This window comes from Miniopterus natalensis, chromosome 9, assembly GCF_054644295.1.
Source record: "Miniopterus natalensis isolate mMinNat1 chromosome 9, mMinNat1.hap1, whole genome shotgun sequence".
Taxonomy (NCBI): Eukaryota; Metazoa; Chordata; class Mammalia; order Chiroptera; family Miniopteridae; genus Miniopterus; species Miniopterus natalensis.
Window position 1 is genome coordinate 37,482,701 of NC_142089.1, and position 19,620 is coordinate 37,502,320.

At 38.6% G+C, this 19,620-nt stretch overlaps 1 protein-coding gene across 1 annotated transcript in view; it reads left to right on the plus strand.

The window, feature by feature from the left end:
* The window catches only part of PATJ (PATJ crumbs cell polarity complex component), a 247,506-nt gene that overhangs the window by 86,733 nt on the left and 141,153 nt on the right, over positions 1 to 19,620 (plus strand). Inside the window, exons 19-23 of the mRNA XM_087820482.1 lie at positions 161 to 280; positions 1,848 to 2,249; positions 3,961 to 4,084; positions 8,581 to 8,755; positions 18,028 to 18,099. Of these exons, the coding sequence (XP_087676608.1) occupies positions 161 to 280; positions 1,848 to 2,249; positions 3,961 to 4,084; positions 8,581 to 8,755; positions 18,028 to 18,099 (893 nt within the window). The remainder of the gene's footprint in view (positions 1 to 160; positions 281 to 1,847; positions 2,250 to 3,960; positions 4,085 to 8,580; positions 8,756 to 18,027; positions 18,100 to 19,620) is intronic.

Sequence of the window (19,620 nt, forward strand, 5' to 3'; positions counted from 1 at the left end):
CACAATATATACATACCTATATCAAGTCATTATATGCCTAAAACTAATATAGCATTATATGTCAATTATATCTCAGTACAAAATAACCAGCTTCGTGGTTGACAAAAACATTTCTTCAGTTGTGCAAAAAAGTAAAAAATAAAAATGTTTCTATTTTCAGGAAGATGATAAAGAGGAAGAAAGTCATTATAGGTTACATTCAAACACTAATGAAGACAAGACTGAAATTTCAGGAGCAATTCATGATATAAATTCATCTTTAATACTTGAAGCACCCAAGGTATTTAGTAAATTTATTTCCCATTTGAATGGCTTGCTGTGAGCTAAAGCTTTTATAAAGAAGACAAAGCTTGTTTCCATTCCCTTAGCTAAATATATACAATTTAAATAATCCCCTCTCTATTATTATTTTTTTAAACTGAAATCTTTTCCCTCTTGTATAACATTGCCACCATAAATCACATAGGCCTGTGTAAGTAATTTTCAAGGAACAAACATATTTTCTTTTATACTAATATATTCTTAAAATTTTGCGGGTGGAACATATTTTTGAAAATAGACCTGCATTTAAAATGTTGTAAAAAATGGCTATACTAAAGAACTTTTTATTGAATACTTTCTAAAAAATGTTATTTAGTGCAACCCTATTTTTGCTTCAATTTTAGAAACTATTATTTTAAAGCTTTTCCTTTTTTATTTTTAAAATGAACTGTGCTTATTTTGCTCTTTGCAGTTAGAGTATAGTTTTGCTTTACTTGGTAACAGCTCTTTTAATATTCTTTACATAATTTGTTGACAGTGTCTCAAACTGATACATAGTCCATTATATTTTTTTAGTGTAGACTTTTATTGGTTAAAATTTCATAACCACATGACATGTTCAAATATGCCCTCTAAACACAACTTGAAAAAACAAACAAACAACTAGGTTGTGGTATTTGGTATATTGTACTAATTTAAAAGTTATACCACAGTGATGTCTAGCTGCAAGTGAGGAAGTAATGGGAAAGAATAGATGCATTTCAGGAATTTACAGTTAGTAATACTTAATAAATAGAACTTAAAATAGGAATTGCCACTGATCCCTTAGAAGAAATGGGGCCTCACTGTGATCAGCATTGAGACACCGCTAAGAGTTCATTCAAAACTCAGCATATCCATAGCATTACCTAGGAGCTCATCAGTGTCCCTGCACATCTCTGACTATTTAACTTCATCATATGTACTTGTTCTTCTGATTAGTGAAATATAAATTAATAAAAACATACTGTATTTATTCCTTTTTGTCATATATTTTCAATGCAGATGAAAAAAATCGATTTATGCTATATTATCAAAGAATCATACTCAAAGTAGTTGAGACATACTCCCCATATCTTTAGTTTATATAGAATGTTTCTTTCCAAATAGTCTGATTTCTTTTGTTACATAAGCTTCAAAATCCTGAACCTTTTAAGTTTTTGCTCTTGTAAGTAATAGTATGAAGTGGGTCTGTATTTATGTACTACTTTCTATATGAGATCCCCGAGTTAAATATTCAGTGTAGCAGTTTAACAAAATTCCTATTTCGGACTGAGAACTTTCAGGTGGTTAATGTGTAACGAGCCTTTTAGACTAGCCATTCACCTTGCCAAGGGCAGATTTCTGCCTCTGGTTTTATTGTTTGCCCCTTTCCTGGGTTGAGAGCTGCGTGGTAGTGAGCTTGTATTCTCGTTTGTAAAGGAGAGCTGTTCGTGTGAACCATGCGTTGGCATGTAACAAAGTCACAGCAGCTACTGCAGGGGTTCCTTTTCCAGCTTTAAGACAGGTGTAGTTAAAAATTTTTTGCAACTTTTCCCCCCCCCCAGGAATTTAGAGATGAACCCTATTATAAAGAAGAACTTGTGGACGAACCATTTCTAAATTTGGGCAAGTCTTTCCAGTCCCAGCAAAAAGAGATAGACCACAGCAAGGAGGCCTGGGAAATGCATGAATTTCTGACTCCTGGGTTGCAGGAAATGGGTGAAGAGAGAGAAATGCTTGTTGATGAAGAATACGAGCTGTATCAGGATTGCTTTCCGTCCATGGACTTGTACCCCTCTGCGCACACTCAGGAGGCCGCTCCCGCTCCTGCTCTGCCCATGAAGGAGCTCCACTTTGGTACACAGTGGGTGCGTGAGAGCGAACCGCCTGAGCCTCAGGAAGCAAGACCCATGATGAGTGTATATTCCCAGGAGACACAGCAGTATGGCTATGGCACTGAAGACGTGGTAAGGGATGTTTTAGAACGGATCTTCCACACCTTCCCTGTCTCCTCCCCTTCCTATCCCAGTCCCTAAGCCGTGCAACTTTCCAGAAAACAAAATTGAATGGATAGTTTTATGATTAATCATTTTTTCCGAGATGTACCACACAGTGTGTTGCTGTAAGTAAAAGCTCATCTCTTCTGGGTTACACAACTTTTAGTTGCAGTCAGTAAGCTCCAGTAGCCGTGCTTTATAGTGTCTTTGTTGTTGTTGTTTTTTGCTTTGCCTTTTTTAGTGATGTTTTTCTCCTAATTACCCATTTCAGGGAAGAGGTCTCTAGCCATTTGTGATTTCTTCTTTTCATTCCCTCAGGGAGATACAGCTCAATATTTCTCACATAGTGTATTTGTCAAGGAAAATCAAGGCAAATCGATTAAAGATACATTGTTGTTTATATCTTGCTTAACCGCCGTGTTCTCTGTATTATGTATGGTACTAAATAGAAAGTCACTGAACTCTGGAAAATTATCTTTACATTTGTGATACTGCCTATTTTAGAACTTGGCAGGAAAGCATTATATTTTAATAGGTTTGCCCTTGCTATTAAATCACCAATAAACTTTATTTTTTATAAAATTAGAGTTAACTGGTCACCAATTAGAATCTTTCATTAGGGACTTTTTTTGGTGTCTTATTTTTGTTTATTTCCTGCCCTCAATTAAATTCCAGGCAAATGGAAAGAAATTTATTGGGCAGGGATACACAGCAGCATGTTCAGGTGCGGTATGGTGCTCCCTCGCCGAGGTTAGCAACTTCCCTGCAGTGCTGCGTAAAGCGTGTTTTCATTTGCTCTCTCCCCGGGCGGATAGAGCTGGCTTTTTTCTTTGTTTCCCTTAGACCATTCCTCCCCTTTTCCCTACATTCCCTACAGCCAATGGTGTGGGTCCTTCTGCTGTGCAAGGCACTGTACTGGATGTATCTGTGGAACCCAGAGGATTCCTCATAATAGAGGCTACCGGAGAACAGATGTTTTGGGACTATGTGAATAATACCTCCATATGGGAATGGGTGGCACGTAATCACCTGGTGGTGGCCATAATGTTGTCATTTAATTTTAAGCTTATGTAAGTTTTTAAATATCATAATAAAATACTTCAGTAAAAATTGTACGTCCTGGAAGATTGTAACTGGGAAACCATGAAAGTCGAGTAAGAGAGGAACAAAGATGAAAGTGTGAGAAGTTATTGACTGTGCTTATCTTTGGTTTTAGGTTTGGTTAACTGAGTGTTCACTATGCAGATAAGAGTGCCAAGGAGGGTGTAGCACAGGCTTAGAGCTATGAAAATTCACCGGTTTTGGGATCAGCTAGCTATTTAGGTAGCAGCATGATCAGGAGGTAGGGAGTCAACCATTGACCTCGTTTGACTCTGTAGATCTTTTATTCCTCTACCATGGTGAATTAAGTTTATTAAAACCCACTTATTAATGTTTAGAAAAACAGATTTGTTGTTTAAAAAATCCAGTGTTTGGGAAAAGCAAGTTTTACAAGCCTGTGTTCTTGCAAATACTAAGTTACCAGCGTTCGTTACTGCTTCCTACAGTATAAACCGTTACTTGAGAAGAGCTGTTTTCAGGGCCAGTTTTCCACTATCATTATTGTCCGTTTAAACAACATTATAGTGTTCTACATTTCATCATAAAGTACTAATGCATTTCTGTTTTCCTTCCTCTCAAGATGAAAGAAAATTTTGGCATCGATTCCCAGCCCTCCATATCTTCAACTGAAGGAAATAGTCAACAGGGCAGATTCGATGATCTGGAAAATCTTAATTCATTAACAAACAGCGGTCTGGAGTTAGGTTTGTGGTTTTTGTTTCTCATCAACACAAATTACATTACTTTGCAGTCTTTCTGGGTTTTTTTTGTATGTGATAAATTTTACAGTCACATTTCATTCATTATGGTGTTTTGGATTTAAATCTGCTTATTAGATAATCTGCTCCCAAGTATCTGGAAGAATAACATGATTCGTATTTCAACTTAGAATTTTCAGATTCTGTTTTCTGAGAGGGCTGAGTTTTCTCTGCCTTGTTTTGCTTTTTATTGTCAGCATGGATTAAAACTAAAACTAGTACCTTAGGCTGAATCTGAAATAAGTCTCTACTAATATATATTAAAATCTTTGATGCTATTAAGTGATACTGTTAGCTGCCTGAATGGGGTTGTTAAATATTAATAAAGAGAGGCATATTTTAAACATTTATGAAACATTTTTATAGCCATATATTACAGTCAATTTTGGTGCATTAATAACTTAGTTTCCATTAAAGAATCCCGAAAGTATCGTGCCTCCCCCCAGTATTGATTCTTATATAATTTTGAAAACTTGACTTGAAAAAAATAATTTTTTTTCATCCAACACCAAAATATCAAATGTTATAATATTAGGATCCCTAGATGAAACTGTTAAATTCTTTCCTAGCACTGGGATTTATAGAGCCACCGTTCGGGATTTATGCTATCCTTCACCTGTTATGACTCTACTTATAGGAAAAGTCTTTGTGGGAAATTCTTGTGTTGTATGGTAATATGTTGTAAGTGGGGGGGAGGAAGAACAACAGAAAATTATTCAACAGTTTTATGTGAATTCAGCATTCTGTTAAGTAAAATCCAAAGAATGGCATTCTTTTTTTAGAGAGTGAGAAAAGAAAGAGAAAGAATGGAACTCTTAATGAGATAACAGTTACCAATTCCCTGTGATTCAACAGTTAGTTTTAAATATCTAAAATTAGATGAGTCTATCCAGTTTTTCATGATGTATAAGTGATGGTGACTAGGAAAAAAATGACTTTTTTCACCAAAACTCACTAAGGATATTGGAGGCCAGAAGTCCTAAATCAGGGTGCAGTGCTCCCTTGGAAGGCTCCAGGGAAGAATCTGTTCTCTGCCTCTTCCAGCTTGCGGTGTCTCCAGCATTCTTTGGCTTGTGTCTGTATCACACCATCCATCTTCACATGGCCTTCTCGTCTTCCTACCCATGTCTTCTCTTCTGTTTCTTATATGGATACCTATCATTGGATTTAGGGCCCACTCGGGTAGTCCAGGATGATCTCATCTCAAGATACTTAATGACATCTGCAAAGGCTTCCCAGCTTCCCCCAAATAAAGTCACAGTCATAGGTCCTGTGGCATGGATATATCTTTTAGGGGGTCCACCATTCAGCCTACTACACTGCATTAATCTAATACTTTGCAAGCCTCTGGAAATAATTTATTTTCAGAGATTATAGCTTAAGGAATGAAGCTGTCTTAGACCTGTCCTCACTAGAAAAGCATTCATAACCACATGCTTTTAGGAAAAATTTTGAGAGCCTCCGGAATGCTACGTGGCAGGCATGAGTGTTTGCTTTAGTGCCAACTATGAGTGGGCTGAGAAATTACTGATGCCGAGTCAATGCAGATTTCAGCAGCATACATATTGAGTTAATTCTGCTCAAAGTTTTATTTCGTTCTCGAGAGCCCTGTCCAGCATATGGCAGACTGTTTCAGTCCCAGAACCCTTAGTAGTACGTAGTTAACCTGCTGAGTTACCGAGGCAGGCCTTCAGCCTCTCTAAGCCTCTCCATTTCATCAACTGCAGAATGAAGGATTTGGGCTAAGTGTTCTCTAAAGCCTCTTTCAAGCCTCTAGCTCTTTAACCACTTTATTAGTCACAGACAATTTTAGATTTATCTATGAGCAATTAATTTAAAAATTATTTTTGTAGAAACTATGTGTAAAGGGCTATTCATGACCCTATACTTTATCTAAAATTATGTGTCCTCCAAGGGCCAATACTCCTCATGGGCTATGAAACTAAACCTACACATTAGTGTAATGAATGCCGGAGAGCATACAAGATAAATTTTAAATCAGTAATACATTTAGTGTTACTAGATTTCAGAGAGAAAGTCATTTTTTCGCCAACCTTTGACTACCTCTACCGGGCGTGTGTCTCCAGGGAACCCTGGATGAATTTCTGTCGTTTCACCCACGAGTCGGGCATACATACTTAATTGCATGCCAGTCTCGTACAATAGACCAGGCTTCTGGAGGGCAGGGCTTATCTCTGACTATGTTGCCATAGTAGATGCTCAAGAAATATTTGCCAAATGAGAAAGTGACATGCCGCTCATGTTATTTAACAACACGTTAACCTCCCCTCAATCTCCTCTCCACTTGGATTCTCATTGCCTTTGTTTTGTTGACCATTGGATTCTTGTACCCCACCAAGTATAAGCTTTTCAAAAATGTTTCCCATTCCTCTTCTGTAAGCATTAAGTTCCATTTACCCAGAACTATCTTTTTGTACGTTTTCTGTTTTTCTAGCCTTTGTGCTCCTGTTATGGCCATTACCTAACAACTGTGCAGGTGCTGTGAGGACTTGGTTTGTTTTAGGGGCTCCTGGGTACTGTGTGCACTTGGTGAATGGCTCTGTGCAGTGAAACTGTGTCAAGCACTGTGAGAGATGAAAGTGCACGCCTAAGCACTGCTAAGGGCCCGTGGAGGGGGAGTGGGGCAAAGTGCATGGGCAGTCTTTGTGTGGGGCAGGTAACACAAAGTTTTAAACAAATTGCAGCAACCTGTGAAACCCACTGCTATATAATTCAACAGGCTGCTTTCACCAGCATAGCTGGGTGGGAAGTAGCTCTGCAAATACAGCTGGTTTTCTATTCTTAAGACTCTGGTTTTAGGCCATTCCTCCCAGAATCTTGTTCCTGCCCCGGTCCCTCCTCGGTGGGGAGGAGGCAGGCATAAGCAGAGCTGGAACTGTGGGGCAGGGGTACAGATATGGCTGCTTTGCAGGAATGTGGGCCCCAGTGGATGGGATGGAAGGTTCACGGAGTTGAGGAAAGGCAACTGAGACTTCCTTTTACGTCACCTAAGAACTACAGTTATTTTTATCCCCTTATCAGATTCTCTATTGCAATATCAACTGATTAGATCCGGATTCTGAAGTTTCTAGACAAGATAAAAAGCAGAACTCTTAGTGAGTTTACTAGAAAATTTATTCAGTATGAAGAAATGGAGAGTTTAAGTGGTGCTTATAGGAAAGGCTTTAGAAGAGTATATATTTATTAGAAGTCATTTCTAATTTCCTCCACAATATACTATAAACGTGTGGACTTAAGGGAGGCATTTGATACACAGTTCATCGTATTTGTATAGCATGATAAAGAAGGATTGGCTGGGAATTTATAATGGGCTGGATGAAACTGACACCGGGTATATCCTGAGAGTGACGATGGATTTGTGCCTGCATAGCGCAGGCCCCTAAGCGTGTGCCGTAGGACTCTGTGCCGTAGGACTCTGTGCCGTAAGACTCCTCTGTGCCATAGGACTCTGTGCCGTAGGACTCTGCATGGTTCTGCCTTCGTTATTCTTTTCTCAGTAAGTGGGAAAGTGGCAGAGATGCTTTGTCAGATGAATTTGCACATTCTAGTGGCCAAATTCTTTACACTATTCCTTAGACTGTTTCCCTCATCTATAAAATACATTTGCTAGCATGTTTTCTCTCTCATAGTTTGATGTGGGAAATAAGGTAACAACTGTAAAAGAATTCTGGAATTTATAAACAAAGCCCTTTTAAAAATGTAAGTGTTTTTATGTGGTTATTTGCTATTCCTTGGAATTTTTTTTTTAAGTCAGTGAAATGTTGGAGTGCCTGTAATTGAGACAGCCACAGTTAATAAAGGAAAATTTGTGGTAAGATTAGAATGCTATCATAAAGGGAATTCTTCTGATAAAATGTTTATATTGCTAAAATGTCATCATCTTTTTAATGAGACCATACTCAAAATTGTAACTTCCCTCTACTAAGCAATCCCTATCCCTACTTCCTTGCTGCTTATTTTTTTTTTCCCCCCGGACACTATAAAATCCTCATCTGAGGATATGTTTTCCATTGATTTTAGAGAGAGGAAGGAAGAGAGAGAGAGAGAGAAAGAAAAAGAAAGAGAGACAAACATGGATGTGAGAGAAACATCCATCCGTTGCCTCCCGTATGCACCTTGACTGGGGATCGAGCCCGAAACCTGGGTATGTGCCCTGACCAGGAATTGAGCTGCCACCCCTCAGTGTATGGGAGGATGCTCCAAACCAACTGAGCCACAATGGCTAGGGCCCTGGCTTCATTTTTCACCATAGTCCTTGTCATCATCTGATGTGTTAAATAGTTTACTTATTTAGTTTAATATAAGTAAATCTTCTACCTGGACGGGGCTGGCCCATAGTAGATGCTCATAACTATTTGTTGAATGAAGGAAGGATGAGTGAAAGCATTTTGTGTTCACTGTCTTTTTGGTTTACTCTTCAGGCATGATGATTCCCAGTGATGTCCACGGTCCTGGCTTGCTTGTTGAACATCCTGCTGTGGCTCAGAGAAGGCAGCAAGATGATCTGCCCTTATACCAACTCCCCAGGACCCCAGGTGTTTCCAAGACCTCAGCATGCACAGGCGTGTTGTCTTCTAGATACGCCACTGATGCATAGTAGGATTTCATTTCCTTTTTGCTTTTACATTATAAAATAGTTTTCTTTTTGCTTCTATTAAAAAAAAATAAAAACAGGCATGATATGGTTACACATTTGGAAAATACAGAAAAATATTGTGAATAAAATCCACTATATTAGGCAATTAGTATAAGAATTTCACATGCATAAAATTTTACTGTGTATACAATTTTGTAATCTTGCAGTTGGGTGCAAAATGGATCACATAGAGTATTTGCTTAGAAAATGGGAAGTTAACAATTTATGTTAACATCTCAAGCAAGTACTCAGACAAATGAGGGAATGAATTTAAGAGCAAGACAACCTATAGGAATTGGTAACTGATAACATGTTGGAAGAGAGAGGGAATAGTTGAGGATGACTTGTATTTCTGGAATGGTAAACCAAATGGATAGTGGGACTGTTAGTTCTTTGACATAAGATTGTAGAAGCATAAACAGGTCAGAAGAGTAAATAATGAGTTCAGTTTGAGACATGTTGGGGGTTTAAGTATATCCATAGGATGACAAAGTGAAGTGGAGTCAGTTAGATCCCTGATTCTTGGTATTAATGGTGAGGTCTATCCTGACAAGGATCATTGGGAACAAGATCAAGCTAGTGTAGATAAGACTCCTGGATTTGCATAGTCATTCAGGTGAAGCTCAGGTAATAAGAGCATAGGGTCAAAATGGGAGTCCTGCAGAGCAGCAATATTAAAGGTGTGAATGGAGGAAGAAAATAGGGAAGTGGAATGAACAAAAGATAGAAAGAAGGAAATTGATGAACCAGAGGTTGACCTAAAAACGAAGGGAAGAGTGTGTTTTAACAAAAGGATCATCACAGACTGTGGTCACATGCTACAGGGAAGTCAAGGTAGATAAGACAGAAATATTTTCATGGGCCTTGTCAGAGTGGGTAGTAGGTTGAGAATTGAACCGAAGGTCTGAAATTGGATGCATGATATAAACAGATTAGATAGATGATGATAGATGATAGATGATAGATGATAGATAGATAGATAGATAGATAGATAGATAGATAGACAGACAGACAGACAGACAGATAGATGATAGATGATAGATAGATGATAGATAGATACATGATAGCTAGATAGCTAGCTAGATAGCTAGATAGCTAGATAGCTAGATAGCTAGATAGCTAGATAGCTAGATAGCTAGATAGATAGATAGATAGATAGATAGATGATTGATAGATGAGATAGATAGGTAGGTAGGTAGGTAGATAGATAGATGGATGATTGATAGGTAGATGAGATAGATGATAGATAGATAGATAGATAGATAGATAGATAGATAGATAGATAGATAGATAGATAATAGATAGCTAGATGGAGAAAGATAGTGAGAGCAAGAGAGAGAAAGAGAAAGAAAGAGAATGTGTATGTGTATGTCTCTGTCTTTCTAGAAAAGATGCAGGAAAGGAATATGTAGATTCTAGGAAGGGGTGATTAAACGTAGTTCTTATAGAGGGAGAAGCGAGAGGACAAGGCATACCTAGAGATGAACCTTTGATAGTTTGATATGAGGAAGTTCACCTCCTCCACAGAGACAGATGCCAGGAATGAAAGGAAAGTACAGGTGCAGCTACTCTTTGTACCTTGGGGGCAGGAATCCAAAGTGATTCTGGCCCAGTGGCCTTGGGTTTTCCTCTGTCATTTAGGGAAAAGGCTATCTTCTAAGAATGTTGGGGTGCTAGTAGAGTGGGCATTAAAAGGAGAGGTGTCAGAGTAGAGATTAGCTTTTGAAACAAGGTAGGGGAGTAATGGCTTGGTGGTGGAAGGGAGTTTAGGAAAAGATTGGTCCCTTCTTTCCAATTTCCGAGAGAGGGAGAGACTGAGCGTTACCCACTCGTGGCAGAGAACCAGCAGCTGCTGAGAGGGCAGAGAAGGTACCGAGAACATTCAGTGAAGAGGTTAAGGCATGGAGTGGTTTCTTTACAGTTCAAGGAGATGCCACAGAGTGATGGGTAGTTTGGCTGGGGAGGCGTTCGGGGTGAGGGATGGGAACCGGAGCAATATATGGAGAAAACAGAGCAGCGTAGCACTGTGACAGGAGAGGAGTAAACAGAGGAGTTGGAGGTATTGGCAAAGCATAACAGGGATGAGCGATAGGATGGGATTAATTGGCCCTAATGTTTTTATTATAACCTTAATTTGAGAATGATTTGATATCATCTATTAACACAATAATATTGTCTCTGTTCAGCAACCTGTGACCTTTGCCTAGAGTTTTAGATAGCAACTTCATGAAAGGCTGTTCTTTGCGCTTCTGTGTAGCTCGTCTCTGAGTGGGAAGGAAAGACACAGACAGGCTCAACTACTTGGAGAACCTGGTGGCTTTTCACACAGCAGAACTGGACCAGTGTGCAGAGGGGAAGTTCTGACAGGCCCGATGTCCCAGTGTCCTAACCAGCTCCTGGAGGAACTCAGTGTTAAACAAGCAATGCGTTTGTTTCTTTAAGAGATACCTAGGAGTGGCAGTACTGGAAGGGTTAAGAATATACGTTAAGACTTTTTATGTGGCAAATGACTTTTTAAACAAGACACTTTTGTCTTTTAAATTTCCCTTGTGCTTAGTGTTAATCATTGATTCTGGCTGAAGAATTCAGAAATGGGGCTACTTCTCTAAAGTTATAGAACCATTAACTGTAAAGGTCTACACAAATCTCCCAGCCCACCGCTCCTTCCTCACACAAAAGGCAAAATGGAAGATCAGTTGTAGCTTACTCTGTCCGCCCAGCTTCTGAGAGGGAAGATAGGCTTTATTCCTGTTCCATTAATTTTTCTCCTAAAATGACTGCAACAAGCCAATTTCTTATGCAGGCACAGGTATTTACAGGCTCCAATCTGTCTTCGTCTTGGGAGATCCCCCTTGCATTTGGAAGTTGTGTCTTTGTCTTGCTCTCATAGGTTCAGAACACATTTAAATCTCAGCGGATTCCAGAGGAGTTCCTGTAAGTCATAGTCCCCCTCTCAGTCTTTTAGAGGATGCCCCATGGAGTTAGGGTCATCGGTGAATACTTATTGCCACTCAGGAGCCTTCCTGAGTAATGCATAGATTCTTGTGGAAGACAGTCTTTCGGATTATCAGGGTGTCATGAAGTACTAAATAGTATCTTAGAGTTTGTTCTTTGCGTTAATTTTAGTGTAGGATTCTGCAGATTTATTTATGTGCGTTGTGTTTTTGCATTAAGCCAACTTCTCCTTAACGTTTGGAGGCAGGAACGAGTACTAAGAGGCCAGACTTACCTTCAGAGTGGGCTCTCTGCAAGTAGACCTGTGGTCAGGCCGGCTGTGATGGCTCTGGAAGGAATCTGAGTGATTTTATTCCGAGTATCCTTCTTTCTTCATAAGGTCACTTGAGATCATGTCTTCAGAACTCACCTGGCTTCAATCTTTTTCTAACTCATCTTTGTCATCACCTGCTGCCTGAAGACATATGGGTGCCTACAAAGGGGGACAAGCACATTTCTCAGACTAATAGCAGATCTGCAATATAGATATATTGTGGGTGCTGTGCAGATTTTTTCTCTCTTATTTACAGCGACATGACCTGAGAAGGTTTCCCTTGTGTCTGTATTTCCTCACTGATAAAGTAGGTAGTTCTACGGGTTAAATAAAAGTCAGTATGAAGAGCTTCACATAATGCCTTGAACATAGTAAATGTGTAATGAAAGGTCAGCAATGATGCTAGATTACGGTGATAGGCTCATGGGCCCTGAGGTTTATCTAGGGTAGTATTCATTGTTGTTGAGGTTTTTTTAGACACTCAAGGAGATGTAGGGTTGGTTTGTTTGTTTTATAATAAAATAGGATCAACTCACAGTAAGGAAAACAAGGTGTCAGAGGTTAAGCCTTGGGAGGATGATGAAATTGAGATGAAAGACATTTAAAATTGACAAGAAATCATGTTGTTGGTATAGTAGGATACAAATGAAAAGAAATATGTTCATATATTACATACTTTGTTATGAGTAGGGGAGGTAGAACAGGAGGCAGGGTGCCAGAGTGGGGGAAAGGATTGAATGAGTTGTTATATTATGAGCCCCCAATATCATGCCTGGCACTTAGTGCCTTCTAAATAAATGTTGGTTTCATAGGTTTACCTTTGAGATAAACTGCCAACAATTATGTGTAAATTCAGGACATTGGTAGGAGGCTGAGGAAAAGAAGTGTGTGTATTTGAGAGAGGACTACTCTGGAATGTTTGAGTTGGGAGGAGAAAGGGGAGGTTTCCAGTATCATTCTGTTATCCACACTGCAGGTGAACACAGATGTGAAAAATTAGGGCAGGAGGTACATAGGACTATTACACTAATGCCTTTGCGACTATAATTAGATCTTTGATTACTAATCGGGGCTCTACACAAGGCCAAAAGAGACATGAAGTTGACTTAAGGAAGCAAGTTACCCTTTCTGGCTTGAGCTTTTGTTTCTTAACAAAACTCTTAAACACAATTTACATATTAATAAAATGCACAGATTTTTGAGGGACAGTTTCCTTAATTTTGATCAATATGTAGATTCATATTACCCATAGTCCGATCAAGATACTGAACATTCCATCACCCAAGAAAGTTCACCCTTGCCCCATGGCAGTGTCTTGCTACAGGCAACTACTCATGTGACTTCTTACACTGTAAATGATTTTTTTTGTTCTAGAACCTATGTAAGTAGAATGATGCAGGAGGACTTCTTTTGCGTCTGGCTTCTTTTCACTCAGCACCGTGTTGGTGTCATCCTAAACTTCCACATGAGGAATGCCTGATTCTTTATGTATACTGGTGTTAAGTAATACCCTCAAAATCACTGTAACATCTGTATGAGTAAACTAACTAGTTTGGAAAACACCAGTCCCCATTCTCCCTGGTTCCAAATGCTCAATAGTCCCTATGGCGTGTCATAGCAAATTGCCATATAACATCTATGTTTAAAGAGGCAAAAGAAATCTTGAGATAGCTTAGTCACAATCAGAACTCTTCCTGCTTACATCCTTTTAGGGTGCTGAGTTTACTTGACCCTCATATGGCTTAGTATATAGAAATTTTATATGGAAAAAAAAGGTATATTGAAAAGGAAAGGTCACCTTGGCTATCTGGATCTGCCTGACTTTTGTATAATGTTGACTGTTTTATCTGTAAAGGGATTATATATCATGATCAAGTCTTACTATTAACACCCACCTGTTCACTAATGAGCCTCTCCATCTTTCCTCCCAAATCTGTAAAGAATGATAACTTTGGGCATTTATAAAAAGGTCAGAAATAAAAAGCATTGTTTTTATTGGACTGTTAATTCCCTTGGGGGAAAACTGGTTAATGTAAGAGGTAAATTTCAATTATTTTAAAATTTGAAACTTTAACTGATTGAGCTATTGACCATGTTTAATTACAGTGCAAATTATAAAATTTGAGGTTAGAAATTCCTCGTTAAAGTTTTAAATATGTTTGTGAAAATTTATATCTTAATATGTGCAATAAAATATTTTACTTTCTCAGTTAAATTTTATTTGGGGTTAAAAGGTATATATGCCTTCATCAATGTAAAGTGACTACATTAGTTGGTATGGTTTCTCATCTCCTGTTACTGTATTTCCAGAACTAGTCACACTATCTGGATAAACTTTTCCAAGTTTTATCTCTCTTTAGATATAAAATAATGTGATTAAAATGTGTGCAAACCAACTTCCTGGAGAAAGATATTATGCTTTGAAAAAGTCAATGAGTTTCTTTCAAAAATAATCTTTTTGCTACACAATTTATCCACATTCTGGATAGTGTCCTCCCCTCACCAGCCCCTTCTCTTAATTTGTGAAAGCTAGCAGTTTAGGATATTTTTGGTTTTTATTTTTTTTATAGAAAAACTAATAGCTTACTAATATTAAAGCTTGGTCTCCATTCTATTTTTTTTTAATTGAAGAATTTAATTCCTATTGTGATAATATATTTGTGCCATAATAAAATATGTATGTGGCTTTTTTTTTTAATGCCTATTATGAACTGTTTTTGCTCACAACACTTCTGACACCAAATGTGTGAGTTTTTTCCTTCACACAACCAATTTTCTCTGACAATAACTACTTGGAGTTAGTGCAGACCCCACAACATAAAGGTTCAACCCTACATGGCTGCTCTGACTTCAGATGCCTGTTACTAGCTGTTCTTCTGACCAACCAGCTTGAAAATGGGTATTCCCAGGACCCCCTTCCTCAGGTTCGTGGGGATGGCTCACAGAACTCAAGAAAAGCATTTTACTTACTATTACTGGTTTATTATAAAGGATACAACTCAAGAGAGGCCAAAGGAAAAGAGGCATGGGGCAAGATACTGAGGAGAGGTGTGGGGAATGCACAGAGCTTCTGTGTTTTCTCAGTACATCACCCTCGCTGCACCTTGATGTATTCTTCAACCTGGAGGCTCTCTGAACCCTGACTTTTAGGTTTTTTATGGAGATTCCATGATGTAGGTAGGATTGTTTACAGCATTAGCCATTGGTGCATGAACTCATTCTCTAGCCCCTCTCCCTATCCCAGAGGTGGGGCTGAAAGATCTAACTCTAATCAGTTTCCCTGGCAGCCGCATCCATCCTGAAACTATCTAGGGTCCTACCAGAAATCACCTTATTAGCATAAACTCGGTTCTGGTTGAAAGGAGCTTGTTATTAATAACAAAAGGTGCTCCTATCTCCCATATCACTCAGGAAATTCCAAGGGTTTTTGAAGCTCTATGTCGTGAACCAGGACAAACACCAACTATTTATTATTATCACACCTGTCACAATTTGGGGTACAAGAAAGTGGAAAACGAAGAGGAGGAAAGTTTCAGTGTTGGTTTGGTTTTTAATTTTCAACTTTACTTTGATATTTATTTAAAAGGAAATTCTAGCCTGGCCGGCGTGGCTCAGCCATTGAGCATCAACCTATGATCCAGGAGATTGAGGTTCAATTCCTGGTTAGGGCACATGCCCGGGTTGCGGCCTCAATCCCCAGTAGGGGGCATGCAGGAGGCAGCTGATCAGTGCTTTTCTCATCATTGATATTTCTGTCTCTCTCTCCCCTTCTCCTTTCCTCTCTCTGAAATCAATAAAGATATATTTTAAAATAATAAATAAATTAAAACTAAAAGGAAATTCTAAAATACAACAGAGCATGAAGATACTCCTTGCAGTAATATCCATATTCCAGAAAAGAGGATATAATACAAGTGCCTCATATTTGGGATAGTAGGTAAATTAAATTACATCAATACCACAGACTATGAAGATGCTATTAAATAAAAAATTATGAACATTATAATAATATGTGGGGGAAGTTTTGCTACAAAAAGTGAAATGATTGCAATGGAAATGAATATTGGTTGAACTTCAGTTAAATGCCAGTTTTATCTCATTTAATCCTTGTTACTATTACATAGGATAATGAAAATTTGAAAGTTTATGTGATGATTACAACTATCCAGTGAGTAAAAATGGGCTATGATAAAGTGAACACTTCACTTAAATTGGTAAAATTATGGAAGTGTCACTTAAGGACTGCATTCAGAGGCTCCTAAACAGAACCCCCCAACTTAGCGTTGGCTTAACCAAACAGGGCCTTGATTTTTATTATATAAAAAGTCCTGAAGAAAGTGGTCCATCAGGGTCTTAAACATGTTCTTCTTTCTCTGCTGCCCTTAATGGGTGGCTTCTCTTTGTTTCTTTATGATTTTAGGATGGATGCCTCACCACCAATATTATCTCTGCCTTCTGGGCAAGGAGAAGGGAAGGGCACAGAGCGAAAGGCTCCTGCCAACTGATTCTCCCTCCATTTTAATGAGTTTTCCTGGAAATCTCATCCAGGGACCTTTGCTTCCATATCAGTAATCAAACTATGGCACACAATTACCATTAGCTGAAAGGAAGTCCAGAAATGAATGTTTTTAGAGCTGGGCATAGTGCCCCCCTGGAATAACAGAGGAGTTCTGTTGGTCAGGGAGAATGGGAGAGAGGACATTAGATAAGTGCCCAGCAAATATCTGCCAGGCTGTTTTTCCCTGGATGCTATGATGCTTTAATCATAAAAAAGTAGGCTGGCTAAGGCAAGAAGGCCATCTGGTAGTGGGTGAGATGTTAATGATCCCGAACGATCCCAATGTCTTAATGGATTTTTGGAATGTCTAGGTCCTTTCAACTTTCTCTGTTACACTCAGCCTTAAACCATTATATCCCAGGAAGTCTGGAGAGTGGCAAGGAGGTGGAGTTTTGCTACTTTTTACAGGACTTAGTTGAGGGTTCAGAGAATAATAGAGCATTGAAACTTATTGCGGAAAGAAAGATTTGGAAGAGGTTGTGTAGAATGAACCTTCTCTGAGCTCAGTTCATGTGGAAAATATAAAATATGACCTGCTGTGCTTACTTCACGGGGTTTTTGTGAAAATGAAATGAAAGCTGTAGTGCCTACATTTTTATATAGAGTAATACAGTTTACAGTATCAGACATATTATTTCATTGGGTGGTCCAAAGTCACACAGGTTATTTTGTGGCACAGGCTAGAGTGGAGCTTAGGACTCCTGACTCCTCTGCCAGATAATATGTGGTAATGTCTCTACCCTATTAGATAGCACCACTTATATAATTACTCTCTAATTCATTATTTTGTTATCTAAGTAAGCAGTTTCATACCAAAATAACTTGATGGGCGAAAGTATGGTGGTGGTAGGTGGGAAGAGGAACACATTAGATAAAATCTCCCTATAAACTGAAAAGTGCTGTGTAACTACACAAAATATTCATGGGATACAAATGACGGGAATTTACTTAGAGGGACAGAAAAATCTAGAAAGAGGGATCATGTTTTCTGACTGCTCAGCCATTTATGTTGGTTTATATTGGACTGTTCTCTTAGCTGGTCAATCAATATCAAGTTTTAAGGAATATATTTTATAATATTTTATATATCGATAGAGGAACAAATGTGAAATTATACAATTCATACACACATTTTTTAAAAAAATAACAGAAAGTGTCACCAATCACAATGCTTATAATATTCCTATGATTTTTTGGTGCCTGGTGAATATTTGTTGAGTTGAACGTTGCAACAATGTATTTTGCTTTGTATGCAGGGTTGGCTATTGATGTAAATATTTTAAAAGCTTAAAAATTAAGAACTGTTTAACTACATATAGATTGTGCAATTTCAAAACTTTCCAACGACCTTTAATAACAAGATTATGTCTTATGAATGGTGTATTTTCCCCTTTCTCCCTCCGCAGTGAGTTACCAGAGAGAGAAGAAGGTGAAGGAGAAGAAACTCCAAACTTCAGCCACTGGGGTCCGCCAAGGATGTAGGTTGATGGCATCACTGGCTTTCTCCATAGGACGATACAATCAGCTGCTTTTCTCTTTTTAAATATATCTTTATTGTTGAAAGTATTACAGATATCTCCTCCCCCCACCATTCAGCTGCTTTTTTCTTTAACTTAATATTGGCATTCAGTCATTCTCTAATGATTGAGAAATTGCTATTCACACGTAGATGGGCCCAAAGTTTAGTTTGATTTTGTCTTATCTAGAGACGTTTAGCCAGGCAAAATGACGATAACCAATATTAGGAAAACCTTTATCACTCTCTTTCAGAGAAAGCAGTTTACACATGTCCATCTCTGGGCAAGGTGTAGTTGATCACTGCCTCACCGAGCGGGGCAGATGGGGCTGCTCGAGCGCAGTGAAGCTGCTTTATGTATAAACGAGTAGGTGGGGCTGTGTCACGCACCAATTTCTCTCTCCCTCCAACCCCTGTTGTGGAGCAAACAAAGTGTCGGGCCCATCTTCTCTTAGGTACTCTTGTAACTTTACATAGGCATGAGGGCCGCACTTGGTTAAGATCATCAAAACCTTCCTTTAGCTGCTCCGCCTATTCTTCATGCATTATTAATTTCACTGGCCCACCAAAACTGTCTATTTTTACCTTGCCCTTCGGAGTTTTGTCTTAAAAACTCTTAGGAACTGTTTTTGAGCTACTTTTTTATTTGCGTTAATTATTGGCTACAGTTTTGCCATTGGGGCAAAATTTGTAATATTTTGAGGGGCAAGGTTTTTTTTGGTTTGTTTCATTTGAATCCTCACCCGGGGATATGTTTATTGATTTTTAGAGAGGGAGGAAGGGGGGGAGAGAGAAGGAGAGAAACATCAATGTGAGAAACATCGATCAGGGATCCAACCCGCAATGTAGGTATGTGCCCTGACCGGGAATCGAACCTACAACCTTTCGGTGTACGGGATGACACTTCAACCAACTGAGCCACCCAGCCAGGGCTTGAGGGGCAAGTTTTATTCCACATGTTTTTTCAAATGACATGGAGGTAGGAAGAAAAGAAAACCATCCTGCCTCAGGAGCAAATAAAATCTGTTTTCCACTTAAAGAGCCACAGGTTAAACCTGCTGACTGAGGAAAGCAGCTTGGGCAACAAGCCTCTCAATGGCAAATTTATTTTATTCCGAAAGTCTCCACTTTTTGCCAAAATTATATATGTGACTTTCTTGGTTTTTCACCCTTTTGTTATTTCCTTAATCCATTCTTTGCTAATGTTATGGGTGTAGATGGAAAGGACTAATCACAGAGAACATACTGTGGTAGAAGATGGGAACATTAAGGCCTAGCCAAATCTCTCAATATTGAGTTGTATTTATTGTTTTAGATACCTATCTTTTTTCAGAATTGACACTTTCACATATGCCATGAATTTTTATTTAAATTTTTTTTTATTGATTGATTGAGTTTGAGAGAGAGAGAAACATCTATTTGTTTTCCCACTTATTTATGCATCCATGGGTTGATCCTTATATGCCCCCTGACCAGGGAGCAA